This window comes from Echinops telfairi, unplaced genomic scaffold, assembly GCF_000313985.2.
Source record: "Echinops telfairi isolate 266 unplaced genomic scaffold, ASM31398v2 ScPeMD7_23;HRSCAF=83, whole genome shotgun sequence".
NCBI lineage: Eukaryota > Metazoa > Chordata > Mammalia > Afrosoricida > Tenrecidae > Echinops > Echinops telfairi.
The window spans coordinates 15,958,518-15,974,650 of record NW_022103920.1 but is presented as its reverse complement, the minus strand read 5'-3'; the positions used below and the strand labels follow the sequence as shown (position 1 = coordinate 15,974,650).

Genomic DNA, 16,133 nt, shown 5'->3' with positions numbered 1-16,133 from the left:
AGGGCAGTGGTTCTCAACCTGTGGGTCGCAACCCCTTTGAGGGGTCAAACCACCCTTTCATGGGGTCGCCCTATTCATCACAGTAGCAAAATGACAGTGATGCAGTAGCAACAAAAATAATGTTATGGTTGGGGGGTCACTGCCACGTGAGGAACTGTTTGAAAGGGTCACGGCATGAGAAAGGTAGAGCACCACTGCTCTAGAGTGTCTCGTGGATGAGAAGCCATGGTTTGCTGAGAGACCTGCCAGGCGCCACCCTGGCTGAATGACAGTTGAGGCCAGAACCCAATTCCCTCTTGGCTTTGCCCATCTCAGGTTTCTAGGGACCAGCCAGGGGTTCTTGTCTGTGTTGTAGGCCTGACGGGGGTGCCGGCTGTAGCTCTTGCGTCTCTTCATACTCCAGGCCTGACCCTGCGGCCCTAACCTTGGCCAGCAAGAGGGGAAGAAGATGCAATGGGGTCTCCTCCTCCTTCCTCAGCCCCTTCCCCAGTTGCCTGATTACCACAAAGCATTCTCCCTTACAGGGCTCTGTGGACTGCCCCACTCTGGAGTTTGAGTATGGTGATGCCGACGGACATGCAGCAGAGCTATCAGGTATGGGCTCCATAGAAGGGTCTGTAGAGAGGGACCAGGAACCCTGCTGGCCCAGTGGGGGCTGCTAACCTCAAGGTCCGCAGTTCAAAACCACCAGCCGTGCCGCAGGAGAAAGATGAGGCTCTCTGCCCCTGGAAAGATTTAAAGTCTCAGAAACCCACAGGGACAGTGCTTCCCTGTGCTATGGGGTCGCGCTGAGTCAAAGAGACTTCAGGGCAGTGAGTTCTTCAGCAGAAAAGGGCCGGAGGAGAGGGAGCTTGTCTGCTCCCAGCCAGGGGCCCTGGAACAAGTCTAGCCATGCATCTCTGGCCCTTCCTCTGGTAAAAAGTCCTGTTTGCTTTCTCAGTCCTTCCCGGGAATCCTCGGGCCACATTCTCCATCCTTTCCTTCTGCACTGCCCTTCCTGTCACTTAGCTGCCCACCGACCCCTTCTGTACTCTTCTGATGGACCCTCAAATTTCCTCCTCTCCCCACTCCCCCCTTTCTCCCTGTCACCATATCACTGCATGCCCCCTTTTGGCTACCACCTCCCCACCCTGACCCTCTCTCCTTGTCTCCTCTACCCTTCCCGATTATGCAGCCCCTGCGTGGGGCTGGATGTGCCCCGTACGTATGGCCTCTGCAGTGGACCTCTGCCCGGCTGTGTCTGGGCTGGGGCTCAGGGTCCCACCCTTCTTCTCAATGCCAGGGCAAAGGTCAGCCTCACCCATTGGGGGACCGCCGTGGTACACGTGCTCTGCATGCCAGTTATTAATAAATGAGCGATGGGGGGAGCGGGTGTGAAAGTCACATGGAGGTGACACTTGGAGACACTTGGCGAAGGACACAATTGTGAAGGCGTGCTGGTGAGCGAGCACGGGAACACTTTCTGTAATGAGTGACGGAGGAAGAAGTAAGTCGAACACCCAACAAAGGCAGGGCATCCAGAACAGGGACGGGCGGGAGACGGACAGCCCACTAGAAAGGCGGGCAAAGACGATGAATAAGAATTCATAGATGAGAAAGCCGAAATGGCCCCTAAGTACGCGAAAAGATGCTCCGTCTCACTCGCAGGTGGGGAAAAGCCAGTTAGCATCACGAGCTACTGTCTCGCAGTCATCAGATGGCAATGCTTCAAAGCCTGGCGTTGGGAGGGGGCAGAGAAATGAGCACTTTAGAGACTGCAGAGCCCAGACCTGGAAAGCAGCGGAGTTCTGCCTAGGAAAGGTGAGGACCCACACGTACGACGGCTGGCCCGACGGGTCTCTCGTGGGCACGTGCCCTAAAGAACCATGACACTTGGACCTAGGAAAACGCGCACGAGGATGTGTATGGCTGCCTGGTTTACCCTGGTGGCGAACGGAGAGCAGCCGGAAGTGCCCTCGGCTGGGCAATGAGTGTAAACTGTAGGCTGACCAGCACACGGCCAGCTGGGTGGCCCTTGAAAGAATGGATCCCGACCAGCATGCTTTCAATAGGCATCCAGCTGGGAGCAAGAGAAGGCACACAGTACCACAGTGACTGAGCCGCTGAAGACACGGACCCATATCCTAGGCTGTTTCTGAGCACATGCGGTGTGTAAATATCAAAATAGGCGCTTGAAGGCCACACACCCACCTCGTGGCAGAAGTTACCTTAGGGAGAGGAATAAAGGGGTGGGGGGCAGGCTCAGATGGAGAAGGGGGGGAAGCAGACAGTACAGACGTGAACCTTTGTCCTGCCCGTGCAGAGGACCCTGAGTGACATAAGAGTCTTCGCCACGTGTCTGCCTCCGAGAGTCCATGACTGCGAATCCAATCGCATAAAAGGCAAAAACCAACTTCAGTGCCCCAGAGTCCAGCTCACCTATCCTCGTGGGCTGGCGGCTCAGCTGACCACGGTGATTCCGGGACAGGAGTTGCCGTGGATACTATGGGGCTCAGGCCTCCAGAGCCCTTAGCTAGCTAGCCGCTGGATGCCAGACGCCTCTCATTTTGTGAGTGACCTGTGAGTTAGCAAGGTCCAGCCGGGGTCCCAGTGGGGGAGCCGAGACCTCAGACCTGTTGACAGTTGTTCATGCTCAGCTCAAGGAGGCCGCCGCTGGCAGCATGTGCTAGAGCAGGCACGGAGGGGCCATTGGGTTTCCCAGCCACCCCGTGCCATCTGCTGCCGGTAAAGTGGGCTCATCCCAGGCCCACACAGCAGCCAGAGCCACTGCCTCTGCCCCGGGGGCCCTGGGCAGGGACAGAAACATCTATACCTGTGAGAAAGTCCAGCGCGGGGAGAAGGAACTGGCTCCAACCCTGAAAGGCCTGTGGCCCAGGCTGGCTGGGCCCTGCCCTGGCTCCCTGTCCAGCTGCATGGGAGCTGGCCTCTGCGTTTCAGGACTATTCCCTAGAGCTCGGTGGGCAGAGCAGAAAGAGTCGTGACCCTGAGGGCTGCCTTCTGTGCTGCACCAGCCAGCTGGCAGGAGGGGGACAGATTTGATGGTTTAATCACCCGGGGACACTAGTGGCTATTTTTAACTGCTCGGAAAGAGAAGAAGCTGGCTCTGGACAGAACTAGATACAGGAATGTGCTGGAAGTGTCAGCTCTGAGCTGACCTCCCCCCACCCCCGCCCCATCGCTGTGCCCCAGGGTCCCTGCTGTCAGAGCCTGCTGAGGGTTTGGGACTGCCCTCTCTCCTGTCACAGAATTGTACAGCTACACCGAGAGTCCAGATTTCACCACCAACCGGAGGTGCTTTCAAGACGACTTCAGGGGGCAAGGTGATCTCCCAGCCTTCTGCACAGGGGCCCTGCCCCCACCCCACCCCCGTGGTCTCAAGGCCGGGCCTGCTCAGATGCTGGAACCCCCCACCATCCCCACCCCCTTCCCTTCTTGCCCATGGGATGCGGGGAGGCTGTGGGAAGAAGCAAGCGAAGCCTCCCCTAGTCCAGGTAGAGCTAGGACCCTGCCTCCCTTAGACCCTGACCTTCATGTCCCACCCCTGCCCCGCATGAGTGTCCCCTCCCACAGCCCCTCACTGCAGTTCTCTGTGGCCCCCTGCCCTCCGGGGGGGGGTGTGTTTCCCCACACAGAGCCCAGGTCTGTGCCTGAGAGGCAGAGGACAGGGGTGAATTTGAGTCTAGTCAGGGAGGGGGAGGTGTCCATCACAAAGCTGTCCTGGCCTCAGGGGACAAGGTTGAGTTGCACCAGGAAGTAGCCGGTGTCTTGTGAGAGGGAGCTGTTGGCTGGGGCACCAGTGAGGGACAGGCCTCGAATTGGGTGTGCAGCAAGACAGCCACACAACGGTTGCGGGCCGGGTTCTCCCCTTCCCTTGCACTCTTGCTCAGGAGGCAGGGAATCTCTGGTGAGCAGAATGCGTCCAGGGCTGTCCACCTGTGCTATCAGGAGCTGTGGTGGGGCAGCGGCAGCAGCTCCCGTGACAGTGACCGGGTCTGGCTCCTGCCCCCAGTGCAGGCCACCGAGTGGCTGGAGCTGGAGGAAGATGCCCAGAAGGCCTATGTGATGGGGCTCCTGGACCGGCTGGAGGTGGTCAGTCGGGAGCGGCGGCTGAAGGTGGCCCGGGCAGTTCTCTACCTGGCCCAGGGTAAGTGCCCCAAGCCCCTCCCCACCTTCCTACCCAAGAGGGGTGGGGGCCGGGCCGGGTCCTGTCAGGGCCAGCCAGGTCTCCAGTCCCACCCACCACCACCACCCCCACTCCCCACCCCCGCTTGTGGAGGATGAGCTCTGACTTGTGCTTAGGAGAAAGATGTTCGGGGCGCTGTGTGGGGCGCTCCAAGAGCCCCCTGTGTCTTCTCAGGCCCCCTCAGAGGTTCTGTTGCCCAAGCCCGGCCTGTGGTCCTCTGTGGACTCTAGTACATGAATCAGGGCCCGTGTGGCCCAGCGGAGGCACAGAGTCAACCCTGGGCTCTCATGCTTGTTTCTCACTGGCCTGGAGAAGGTTCAGGCAGGCGGGTCAAGCGGCTGGGGGTCACTGGGGGATGATCAGAGCCAAAGTGCTGCACCCCCCACCCCCACCCCGCCTTGTTCATCCTATGGATGAGATGGGAGTCTCAGGCTCAGGCCAGCCCTCCTCATTAGAAGCTCAAAAACGGAGAGAAAAGTAATAAATGCAGGGGAAAGAGGGAGGCATGGAGGAAGGGCAGCCCCAGGGGCACCCAGGGCCCGGCCCCTCCTAGGGCTTTTCCTGGAGGAGAAGGCAGGAGGGAGCGGCTGGGGTGCAGGGTGCACTCAGGTGGCTTTGTCATTTCCTTGTCCCTCTGTCACCTCGCGATCTCCACTGTGGGGCACCTGGCAGCAACTCCCCAATAAGCGGTTTGCATTTGAGTCTCTGTCTCAGGATGGGCTGCTGAGCCCCATGGGGACCCTGGAGACCCTCTCCTCTGCCTTGTCTCTTTCATGGGGAGCAGAGTGTGCTACAGGGCTGGCGGTGTGGGGAGATCCGGGTGCCCCGCCCCCTCGCTCCCCCTCACCCCGTGGCCCTGTCTGGTCCTTTAGGTACCTTTGGGGAGTGTGACTCCGAGGTGGACGTGCTGCACTGGTCCAGGTACAACTGCTTCCTACTCTACCAGATGGGCGCCTTCTCCGCCTTCCTGGAGCTGCTTCACCTGGAGAGCGAGTGAGCAGCCCCTTCCGGCCAGGCCTCCCCACCTCAGGTGCTCCTCCTGCAGGAGCAGGGGCCCCGCTGCCTATGGCGTGTTCCCTGGTGCTCCGCTCGCCCCGCGCCAGGATGGGTTCCCCACCTGTGCTCCCTTCCTGGCTTTCCTCTTGGTGGGGGCGCCCGCACCTCCTCTGCTCACCTGATGCTGGAGGCCATAAAAGCGACTGTCTACCTTCAAGGGGGTGACCCGGGCAGAAGGGGGCAGGACGCCCCCTCCCACCAAGGCTGCCCTGCTCTCATGCCTGCCACCAGCAGTTTTGGGTCGGTTCAACAGGGGTCCACGCGGTGCCCCCTCGCAGCACTGGGCTTGGTGGGGATGGTGGGAGCGGCCCCAAGGCCGGGTTGCCCAGGGCCATGGCTGTGCCCCGCTCCCTGAACCCCATCTCTTCTGCGGCCCCGTGCTTGTGGATTTGGCCAAAGGGAGGGAGGAGGGCCCATGGGTGTCTCTACCCCTCTCCCTCCCCTGCTGGCAGCAACAGCCAGGCCTGCAGCAGTGCCCTCCGGAAGCCGGCCATCTCCATCGCTGACAGCACCGAGCTGCGGTACGCTGGGGGTGCTGCACGGGTGGGGCGGGGGACGGAGGGGAAGCGTGCGCATCTGGGGGCTGGTGGTTCCCCCTTCCGGGGAGTTGGGAGGGGACTAGGAGCTGGTGGAGAACCCCCGCGACCTGTGACCGCAGGGTCCTGCTGAGTGTCCTGTACCTGCTGGTGGAAAACATCCGCCTGGAGCGAGAGACCGACGCCCGCGCGTGGCGGGCGGCCCGCGAGACCTTCCGCGCCGAATTGAGTACGCCCGATTGGGATTGGGGGTGGCGCGAAGACGGCGGGGAGCCTGGCATGGCCTGGGGAGGCAGACCCCCACCCCCACCCCCCCACCCCCGTTTGGGTCTCTGGCTGCTGCAATTAAAAGCACCGCCCTGCTTTTCAGGGCAGAAAAGTTGTGGGGTGGGCCTGACCGGCCCTGTAACTACACCCTGGGAGCAGTCACCAAACTTCTGTGCCCTGGTTTCCGTGGTAATAACGTGGTTGCCCGCCTCCCGCTCCCTTCACGAATTCCCCTGAAAAGCTGACTCGAATCACCGGGGGCTCTGAGCACGGCTGACTCACCTGTGGTGGCATCAGGGCGTGGATAACTGGGCAGGCCGGTGGTCCTTTCAGGTAGACCCTTCCATGTGGGAAGGTGAGGTGCAGGCAGGATCCCATCTGTGGGCCTCAGCCCTGGGGCTCCTCTGGGGGTGCTTTTTGAGTGCCTTCCTCGGCAGGCTGCCCCCACCTCTCTCCGTGCCCCCAGGCTTCTCCGTGCACAACGAGGGGCCCTTTGCCCTCCTGCTCTTCTCCATGGTCACCAAGTTCTGCAGCGGCCTGGCCCCTCACTTCCCCATAAAGAAGGTTCTACTTCTCCTGTGGAAGGTGGTCTTGGTGAGTGGCCAGCCCTCGGCTCTGCCCTGCTGTCCTCCATGCAGCTGGGGCGGGAGGGGCAGGGCAGGGAAGCTGCTGGAGGGGCAGCCGGCTGCCCTAGATAAAGCCAGCCCTACATGCTGTGGAAATGATCATGGCAACACATGTCCAAATGTGCTTGATACAATTGATGTCTGGATGGTGATAAAGAGCAGTAAGGGCCCCCCATAAAATGATTTATTCAAGTTTAAAAAAAAAAGCAAGCAAAAAAGAAAAAGCCAGCCCTGCTCCAGCAGGTGGCCTGTTGGTGCTGGACCTAGGGGGGATGCCACTTGGAGTTGGGTACCCCCGGCCCTGCCCCCAGGGAGCTGTCCTTTCCTGGGAAGAGCACTTGCTGGCTGTGGGTCTGGAGCTCCGAGCTCTGCTGATGCTGAGGGGCCTTGAACAAGTCTGGGCCTCCGTTTCTCAGTGCAAACCCCGGGTCACTCCCTGTCCCCAGCCGGAGAATGCAGGGTTTGTTTTTTTTTTTTTTTTTAGGGTTTGCTTTTTTAAGAGAAGTGCCTGTGAGGAGTGGCTGTTCTTTGTCACTAGCTCCTCCGCCCCCCCCCCCCCCCACCCCCCCCCCCCCCCCCCCCCCCCCCCCCTCCCCCTCCCCTCCCCCCTCCCCCTCCCCCTCCCCTGACCCCACCCCCCCGCCCCCCCCTCACCCTCACCCTGGTGCCTCTGCCAGTGAGGCTGGCCAAACAGCAGCCCTCCCGGCAGGCATCAACAGGAGGAGCCGCCTGGCCTGGGCTGCAGAAGAAAGCCAGTGACCTCCAGTTTATAGCAGCCGAGTGTGCCCTTGAGGGGACACGACTCCTTCTTTTGCTGTGGCCCCTGGGAAGCCACTCCTGTGGTTCCAGCCAGGGTCAGGAGCCAGTTGTTAAGGAGGGCCCCTGAGGAGCTGAGCTGTGGCTTTTTCACCTGCTCCATGACTGTCTTCCTCCCCTCTCTCCTCCCCACCTACCGCAGTTTACCCTCGGTGGATTTGAGCACCTGCAGACCCTCAAGGTGCAGAAGCGGGTGGAGCTGGGCCTGCCTCCCCTGGCTGAGGACAGCATCCAGGTGGTGAGGAGTATGCGTGCCGCCTCCCCGCCCTCCTACACGCTCGACCTGGGCGAATCGCAGCTGGCACCCCCGCCCTCCAAGCTGCGTGGCCGCCGCGGCTCCCGCAGGGTACGGATACAAACAGAGCAGCCAGGACTGGCCACCACGCAGGATACTAAGCTCTCGGGGGTGTAGCGGGCATAGACAGTCCGTGACCAGGCTCAGCTGCCCCTGGTGGCCACCCTGTGTCTGTGCTGGCCTCTGTCCCCGGTCCTGAGAGCGGGCTCCCAGGCAGGAGATGGATAGCATGGTTGGGACAGCAGAGTCCCAGCAAGTCGGAGGAAGGTTCTCGGGGAGCAGGACTGCCATGGTGGCTTCACCGCGGGCTCAGGTCCAGCACTGATTGTGAGGCTGGCACAGGCCCCGCTGTGTGTCCTTCTGTCGTCCTCGGGGTCACTGAGTCAGAACCAACTGGCCAGCCCCTAACAGCAGGCTGGACTCAGATCTATGCCGTGCCACATGGGCTTCGGGGCTCCTGGCGCGGGCCTCTGTTCTAAGCTAGCTGTTCTCTGGCATCCTGAACAGACAGGGTCTAATCCAAGGGATTCCACAAACAGGCCCCCCACTCGGCTATGGGAGGCTACCTGCCTTTCTCTCAGCAGCCAGGTTTACTCGGGCCAGCCTGGGACCCAGGGCTCCCATGTGTGAAATGACTGGCGAGGGTTCCAGGGGTGGCCTGCAGCTGGGGAACAGTTCAGAAGAACTGGCCTCTTCCTTGAGCCACAGGAGCCGGGCCAGATGCCACCTCGGGGCCCAGTCTGCCTTCTCGCTGGGCCGGGATGCTCTTTGCACCGTTTCTTCTGTTCTACAGACTAATGCTTACTCGTTGTCGACAGTTTGGAGCAAATATAAAAATGTGAACAAAAGGGGGTTAAAAAAATCACCTACAGTCTTAACTACCCAAAGCAGGCACTCTTAACTTTTGGGCCTATTTCTGTCCAATCTGTTTTTTGCTTTTGCTTTCTGAGATGAGATTTAAAATTCCAAACCCGCCTCCCTCTGCCTGGCAGGAGCTTCTGCCCTGTCTCCCTTTGTCAGCCAGCTGGCGGCTGGCGTCTGCTCCCAGCCAACCAAGCCGATTAATGGAATGTTCACCTAAGGGGGGGGGCATAAGGAGGCGAAGCGCAGGCAGGAAAAGGCGCCCGCGCTTTCGGGAAGCTGAACAGCTACCACTTGGGGATGGTCTGTTCGCTTCCTCGCCCTTGGGGTGGTTGTCTGAAGGGATCAGGCCCGATCCGGGTGCATTAGGGTGGAGGTTGACGAGTAGGCTGTTCTCAAAAGACCTGGGTTCTTAAAGCATGTTCCGTGAAGTCCAGAAGCCTGTGGATTTATGGGGGGACCTAGAGAGGGTGTGCAATCTCTGTAGCCCCAAGGTGAGAGCCCTGCCCCCCTCCCGCAGCAACTGCTCACCAAGCAGGACAGCCTAGACATCTACAACGAGCGGGATCTTTTCAAAACCGAGGAGCCGGCCACAGAGGAGGACGAGGAGTCTGCCGCTGATGGAGAGCGGGCCCTGGATGGGGAGCTGGACCTGTTGGAACAGGAGCCCCTGGTGCCGCCACCACCCTCCCAGACACCCCTCAGTGCCGAGCGGGTGGCCTTTCCCAAGGGCCTGCCCTGGGCCCCAAAGGTCAGGTAGGTTGGGCCAGGCGCCAGGGGCCCTGAGCTTTGGGACCACACTCACAGAAGGCCCGGGGTGGGGTCGTGTGCCAAGATGCCATGCACTGGGTGTGACGTGCACCCTGTTGGCTGCTAGCTTCTCTCCCCCCCCCCACACACACACATACACTGCTCCAGTCCTCTGATGGGCAGGGAAGGGCCCAGAGACGGTCCTCTTTCAAGGTGCGCTCTCCCCGCCCCTCTCTGCCATGGTCCCCGCTCTTCTATCAGACAGAAGGACATTGAGCTCTTCCTGGAGACTAGCAGGAACAAGTTCATCGGATTCACTCTGGGCCAGTAAGTGGCTGGATGGGCTGTGCTGCCCATCTGGGGGTAGAGAGGTGGCTTACCACAGAAGGATGCTGCCCGGTCGTCATGGGGTGCCCTCCCTGAGAGCCACCAGGCCCTGGGCTGCTCCTGGTGACCACTGTGGGTCTTTTGCATGTGACTTTCTGTCTGGGTGGGGGGGCGCTCCCATCCACTTTTCTAGAAAGGAACTCGGTCTTGGCCCGCCCCCAGGACTCTGAGCACCAAGTCGTTCTCCTGGGGCCCGTTTCCTCGGGATCACGTGGGCTGACCCTCTGGGCAGGAGATAGACACATGGCCACCCCTTGCCCCGACCTTCATGAGCCCTTCCCTCCTCGGGCCTCCACCAGAGCTGAGAAGGCATCTTGGCCTGTGGGGACCCCCTGCCCAAGTGACTGCTGGGCTTGTCTCCTTTTATGAGGGACCTAGCACTCCCAGACTAGTGAGTCCACAAGAGACTCTCCGGGCCCCCTGGTCCCAAGGACAGGTCTGTGTGCCAGCGAGCTTTCTGGGTCCTGAAGCTGTGGTGCCCCGGAGCTCACAGGAAGGTCGGCGTGTGAAAGGGGTGTGGTCCGCGTGACACTCCCCCCTTCGGGGGTGTTGGGAACTGATGAACTACTGTGCCCCCTCCTCCTGCTGACCTTCCACAGGGACACGGACACCTTGGTCGGATTACCCAGGCCCATCCACGAGAGTGTGAAGACCCTAAAGCAGGTGCGCAGGGTGGGCCCTCAGTCCTCGGGAAGAGGGAGCCCTCCAGGGCAGTGGGACCTGATGGCCAGGGCCCTGGGTGGTGCTGGGGCCCTTCCTTCAGACACAGTGGGAACTGCCTTGCATTTCTCCCTCAGCCCTTCTGCCAAAGAGAAACCCAAACCGGTCTTGGCCTTTCCCTTCTTAGCTGATCGCCCACCTTCAGGCTCATGAAAGGGCTCTTCTTCCACCCCACCCCCACCCCACCCCACCCCCGTCCTTTTACTTTCTCCTCCCTGCTCCCTGCCACGAAGGAGCTGGGGCTTCTCTGCACCCAGGTGGGCGCAGAGAACAGGAGCAAGGGTCTGTGGCCCCCTCCACCACCTTCTCTCTCTCTCTCTCTCTCTCTCTCTCTCTCACGCCCAGAGGCCTGGGGCTAAGACTGGCCTGCCTCTCCATGGCCCAGTGCTTCATGGAAGACCCGTGGGCTAAGCGTGTACTGGGCAGGAAGTACTGTGCTGGGAGCTAATATTACAGACGTGATGCAGACTCCAGCTCTCAGAGAACATCGGGGTCCCTTTGGGGTGACAGCTCTGGGACCGGGACGTCCTTCTCCTTGTCCCTGGGGAAGCTCAGAAGGGGCTTGGCCCCAGCAGCGGAGAGTGATCCTGGGTGCCCTCAACTTTGCGCTGGTCTACTCTTGTCTTCCCAGCACAAGTACGTGTCGATCGCAGACGTGCAGATCAAGACCGAGGAGGAGCTGGAGAAGTGTCCCATGTCCCTGGTAAGTAAGCGGCATGTGTGTGTGTGTGTGTGTGTGTGTGTGTGTGTGTGTCCCCATCCAGGAGACTGCTGCAGAGCCCTCGCACTGGCACACGCTATTCCCAGGCCCTGGACCAGGCCAGGTCATTGAAGTTAGCACAGGGGGATCCCAGCGGGACCATGGGATAAACTGGACAGTCTGGCTGGCACAGTGGTCAAGCCAGTGGGCACAGTTCACATGGGAGGGCGCGAAAGCTGTGTCTGCAGGCTGCTGCGGCATTGGCCGTTCAGGTCGCCCTGGGAGAGGATGCTGTCTAAGGAAGGGTCTGACGTGGGAGAGAGCATTCCAAGCGGAGGGGTCCGCCCTAACGAGGTCACAGCAAGCGTGTTAGAGGTCACGAAGGAAGTCCAGGGTGGCCGGAGCCCAGGGGACAGAGAGGTGGCCTGGGGGAGTGCAAGCAAAGTCCAGGAGCTCGGGGTGGGGTGACAGGGCCGACCTCAGGCAGGCTGTGACGGCGATTCTGGTCCTGCTGTAGAAAAACCACCAGAAGCGTGGGCGCCGGGGGATTGGAAGCATGGGGGGTGGCGATCAGAAGTGTGGGGACTGGAGGATCGGATGTGGAGCCGTCCCTATAGCTCAGGTGACGGTTGGCGAGGTGAGCTGGGCCGGGCTGGTCCTTGTGGAGACAGAAAACTGGTTGGTTTGGAACACGGTGCTGCCAACCATGGGGTACCGTGGGGGGATTGGATGTTGATGGAGGGGCAAAGAGAGGAAGAGGAAGAATAAGGATATTTACAAGACTCGGGCAGTGTCAAGAGCACCTTTGGGGATGCACACTTTAGGTGGGGCTGGGGTGGGGCCTCAAATGGATAACATCTGACAACACCCACCCAGGGGTCTCAGAACACAGCCTGGCGGGCACTTCTGAAAAATGACTTGAAAATGCCAGGGCCCCACTCTCCTGGGCACCCGTGGGGTCCCCCTGAGTTGTAGCCTCTCATGCCCAGGACAGTGGCCCGGCCAAATAGCACCTTCTGCCTCAGGGGGAAGAGGAGGTACCAGAGACCCCATGCGAGGCCCTCTACCAGGGCATGCTGTGCAGCCTCCCACAGTACATGGTAAGCTGCCCAAGAGGTGCACACTGCCGAGGGCCCTGCCCTCCCCTCCCCGCTGCCTTTGCCCCTGAGGCCAGGCACTTCCAACCTCTGGCCTTCCCTGAGCTGCCCTGGGGATATTGGAAGGGTGGGGATGAGGGATTGGCTGGGGGTGCCTCTGAAGGGCTGTTCTCCCAAGTTCTTCTTTGGGGGTCTGGGGAGAAGGTGGGGTCTTCACAGGGTGCACTGGGGGCCCTCCCGAGTAAGTGCCCTGGTCCATCTGAGGCCCACCAAGGTGTCTGGTCCTCGTAGTGGCTGGCTGGGCGGGGCGAGGGTGCTGATGGACAGGTGGGAGGAAAACAAGGTGGAGACGCTGTATGTGGAGACCTTGTTTGATCCACTATTTCCTTTTATGCTGTTTCCCTCCCCACCCCACCCCCCCATACTTCGTGCCTCATTTCTAGAGCTGCCCCTTACCCTCCTCAGGCCGTCTGCCTCCTGGCAGCAGACTGCCCGGGCAACTCACGCCAGCCCCCACCGTAGCACCCTGCTACCCGGCCTCTCCCTCTCAGGGTGACCCTTTCTTCCCGGAACTGGGAGGCCGGTCTGTCCTTGAGGGCGAGTGGGGCAGGCTGGGAAGCATGGGGCAGGGGTGATGGGGGAGGAGGGCCAACTCAGGACCCATCTCCCCAATTCCTGCCTCCTAGATTGCGCTGCTTAAGATCCTGCTGGCCGCAGCGCCCACCTCCAAGGCAAAGACGGACTCCATCAACATCCTGGCCGACGTCCTGCCTGAGGAGATGCCGTGAGGGACCGCTGGGGGGGCCTGGAGGGTGCCGGCAGGGCGGGGTCCCGAGGGAGAAGCTTCCCCTGTCAGTTTCCAAAACTGTGACTGGGGGAGGGGGGGCGTGTCTTTCTCCCGCGTAGTGGCTGGTGGCCTTGGATTGCTGGCCTTGAGTTAGCAGTCCAGCTCTCTGCCACTGAGTCCCCAGACCCCGCAGGTCACAGCCACAGGAAACCCTGTGGAACAGCGGTTCCACTCAGACCCTCAGGCTCACCAGGAATCCGTGGGTCCCACAGCCACGGGCGGAGCCAGATCCCAAGACTGTAGATGGGCCCGGGTTCCCGACTCTGTCTCGGACTTGTGTCTGACCCAGACGCCCGGGTCCTGGAGGACCCCCCTCTGAGCCGCTCTCCCCTGCAGCGTCACAGTCCTACAGAGCATGAAGCTAGGCATTGACGTGAACAGGCACAAGGAGATCATCGTCAAGAGCATCTCTGCCCTGCTGCTGCTGCTGCTCAAGCACCTGAAGCTGAACCACATCTACCAGGTGAGCCCCGCCTGGCCTGGCCTGGCCTGCCCTCCGGAGGTGGGACCCAGGGCCCTGCTCGCCCCCAGCTGATCCCGATACCTTCCTGGAGAGCCAGGGGGAGCGGGGAGGTGCAGGTGTCTATCCTTGATGCAGCTTCCCAGGAATGAGGGCAGCAGTGAGGAAACCCAAGAGCCCGAGTGAGCGTGGGAGTACACTTGGCCTGAGTGGGCGCAGCAAAAGACGGGCTTTGAACACACCCCAGCAAGGGGGCACGGGTCCCTTCAAACACCCCCAGCAGGAGCCAGGAGTTGGCTGAGTTCCAAATCCGTCGGAAGCACTTTTCCAGCCAGGCGGTGGGGACAGAGCTTGAGTCAGACACAGACAGTTGCAGGAAGCTGTGCTGTGTTTCTGGCTACCTCTTGGTGGGTCCTATGTGGCCAGGCGACCAGGCAGGTGCAGGTTTGTGGACCTGGCCAGTGCACAGTCAGTGATTCCTGACAAGGCCCCGGGCCCAGTTCAAATGGAGGAGAGTTCTCAGCCCCGGGTATGGACTGGCTCCTCCATCCAGGCTCCATAAAACCTCCTGGGCCGACTTCCAGGGAGGCAGCGCTGGCCAGGGAGACATGGTCCTGGCCCACCTGACCTCACTGGACGCCCAGGGGCAGAGAGAGAGCCTGAATATCCAGGGTGCCATGGCCACACCTCACTCGGGGAGAACTCGGGAACTGAGCGCTCTGCTTTTCCTACCCGGTTTCTGCACCAGCCCAGCAGTCTGAGTCCGAGTGCTGGATCTGGGGACAGACTGACTGCCTGGGACACTTTGGTTCATGCTTGGTGAAGCTCAGGGACACAGCCCCATGACGTCACCCTCATGGCACAGGCCCCCACCTGACGCCCCCCCAGCAGCTTGTTCTCAGTGCCCCCTGGGAGCCAAAGGGCAGACCCCCGACCCTTCTCCTGCAGGAAGTCCTGCCCTTCTGCCCACCACCCACCACCCAGGGCTCACCCCAGGGCTCACCCAGCGCCCCGGTGGCACAGAGGCCAGGATCTCGGCTTTGAATCTCACCAGCCACTTGTCAGAGAAAGTGGTGACCGCATGCTTCCGGACAGGCTGACAGCCTTGGGGCCCCTACGGGACAGCGCTAATCTGTCCCATTGTCTCTGTGAGTCCGAATCCACAGGACAGCGGGGCTGGCTCTGGGTCGGAGGGATAATGACGTGCTCCTGACTCGAAAGCTGGAATCCACGTCCCAGAGGTTCCTGAGTGCTGTCACCCCTGGGGACATGCTGTCACCTGCCCGCTTGTCACCCACGGCTGAAGCCTCTCAAACCAGGGGGATGAGGTGGGGGGCACTCCTCGGAGCCTCCCTTTCCAGCGCTGCTTAGGCGCCGGTCTCCTGGAGTTCTTGCTGTGGGTCACCAGGAGGGGCTTCTCGGGCTGCTTTAGGTTTGGGTCTTCGGTCAGGATCTCATGGCCACAATGTGTCGTGAACAACCTGCCTGCCTGTGCAGATAACACGCCCCAGACCAGAAACTGTGCCAGATTCGGTGCCAACCCGTAGCAACCCTGTAAGACAGGGTGGAGCTGCCCCTGTGGGTTTCTAAGACTGTGGCTCTTGACAGGAGTAGAAAGCCCCATCTTTCTCCCAGTGGTTTCAAACTGCTGACCTGGCAGAAGGCAGTCTGACGTGTAACCACGACACCCCAGGGCTCCTAATAACATGCCCACATGTATGTGATGGATGTGCGGAAATCGGCCTAGGGCACGCACAGAAATGACCGGAGCCGTGATTGGAGGACGTTCACACCAGGCCTATGATTCGTGTGAATAAAGTGTCTCCCCGCTCCCCGCACACCACCCCGAAGGCTGAGCTGTGAATTTTCTTAGGAAACACTACAGATTCACGCCTGCCTCTTTTAACCCCAGAGGTGCCCTGGTGGTATAATGGGTTCCAGGCGTGGGGGCCGCTAACCGCAAAGCCAGCAGTTCGAAACCACCAGCCTCTCCTCAGGAGAGAGTTGAGGCTTTCTGCACCCGTAAAGATTGACAGCTTCTAAGAGCCCCTAATAAAATGATTAAAAAACAAAACAAGATTGACAGCTTCAGAACCCAAAGGGGCGGGTTCAGCTCTGTCCAGTAGGGCGGCCGTGGGTCAGAATCAACTTGACTGATGGAAGTGAGCTTGGGCTGTCTGGGGTTCATTTGCTTTTCCAGAGGAGGCTGGTGGCTCTGTCGGGTCAGGGTTGGACTCGTAAGTAAAGGTCAGTGGTTCAAACCCACCCGCTGCTCCAAGGGAGGATGATGAGGCGGGGTGCGCCCGTACGGGTGTACAGAGCCTCGGAAACCCTACAGAAGGTCACGGCTAGCCAGGCACCACATGGCGGCTGTGGGTGTCTTTCTCCCCGGGTAAGACACCCTCTGCTTTGGTCTTCTCGTGCAGTTTGAATATGTTTCGCAACACCTGGTGTTTGCCAACTGCATCCCCCTGATCCTGAAGTTCTTCAACCAAAACATCCTGTCCTACATCACCGCCAAGAACAGGTAAG

At 60.6% G+C, this 16,133-nt stretch overlaps 1 protein-coding gene across 1 annotated transcript in view; it reads left to right on the top strand.

Annotated features, from left to right (window-relative positions):
* The window catches only part of STRIP2 (striatin interacting protein 2), a 31,376-nt gene that overhangs the window by 4,270 nt on the left and 10,973 nt on the right, over positions 1 to 16,133 (top strand). The window contains exons 2-17 of the mRNA XM_004707877.2: positions 525 to 594; positions 3,246 to 3,320; positions 4,010 to 4,144; positions 5,056 to 5,176; positions 5,692 to 5,760; positions 5,898 to 6,004; positions 6,509 to 6,636; positions 7,627 to 7,830; positions 9,161 to 9,396; positions 9,652 to 9,717; positions 10,377 to 10,440; positions 11,129 to 11,200; positions 12,223 to 12,297; positions 12,981 to 13,078; positions 13,478 to 13,604; positions 16,028 to 16,128. Coding sequence (XP_004707934.1) covers positions 525 to 594; positions 3,246 to 3,320; positions 4,010 to 4,144; positions 5,056 to 5,176; positions 5,692 to 5,760; positions 5,898 to 6,004; positions 6,509 to 6,636; positions 7,627 to 7,830; positions 9,161 to 9,396; positions 9,652 to 9,717; positions 10,377 to 10,440; positions 11,129 to 11,200; positions 12,223 to 12,297; positions 12,981 to 13,078; positions 13,478 to 13,604; positions 16,028 to 16,128 — 1,748 coding nt within the window. The remainder of the gene's footprint in view (positions 1 to 524; positions 595 to 3,245; positions 3,321 to 4,009; positions 4,145 to 5,055; positions 5,177 to 5,691; positions 5,761 to 5,897; positions 6,005 to 6,508; positions 6,637 to 7,626; positions 7,831 to 9,160; positions 9,397 to 9,651; positions 9,718 to 10,376; positions 10,441 to 11,128; positions 11,201 to 12,222; positions 12,298 to 12,980; positions 13,079 to 13,477; positions 13,605 to 16,027; positions 16,129 to 16,133) is intronic.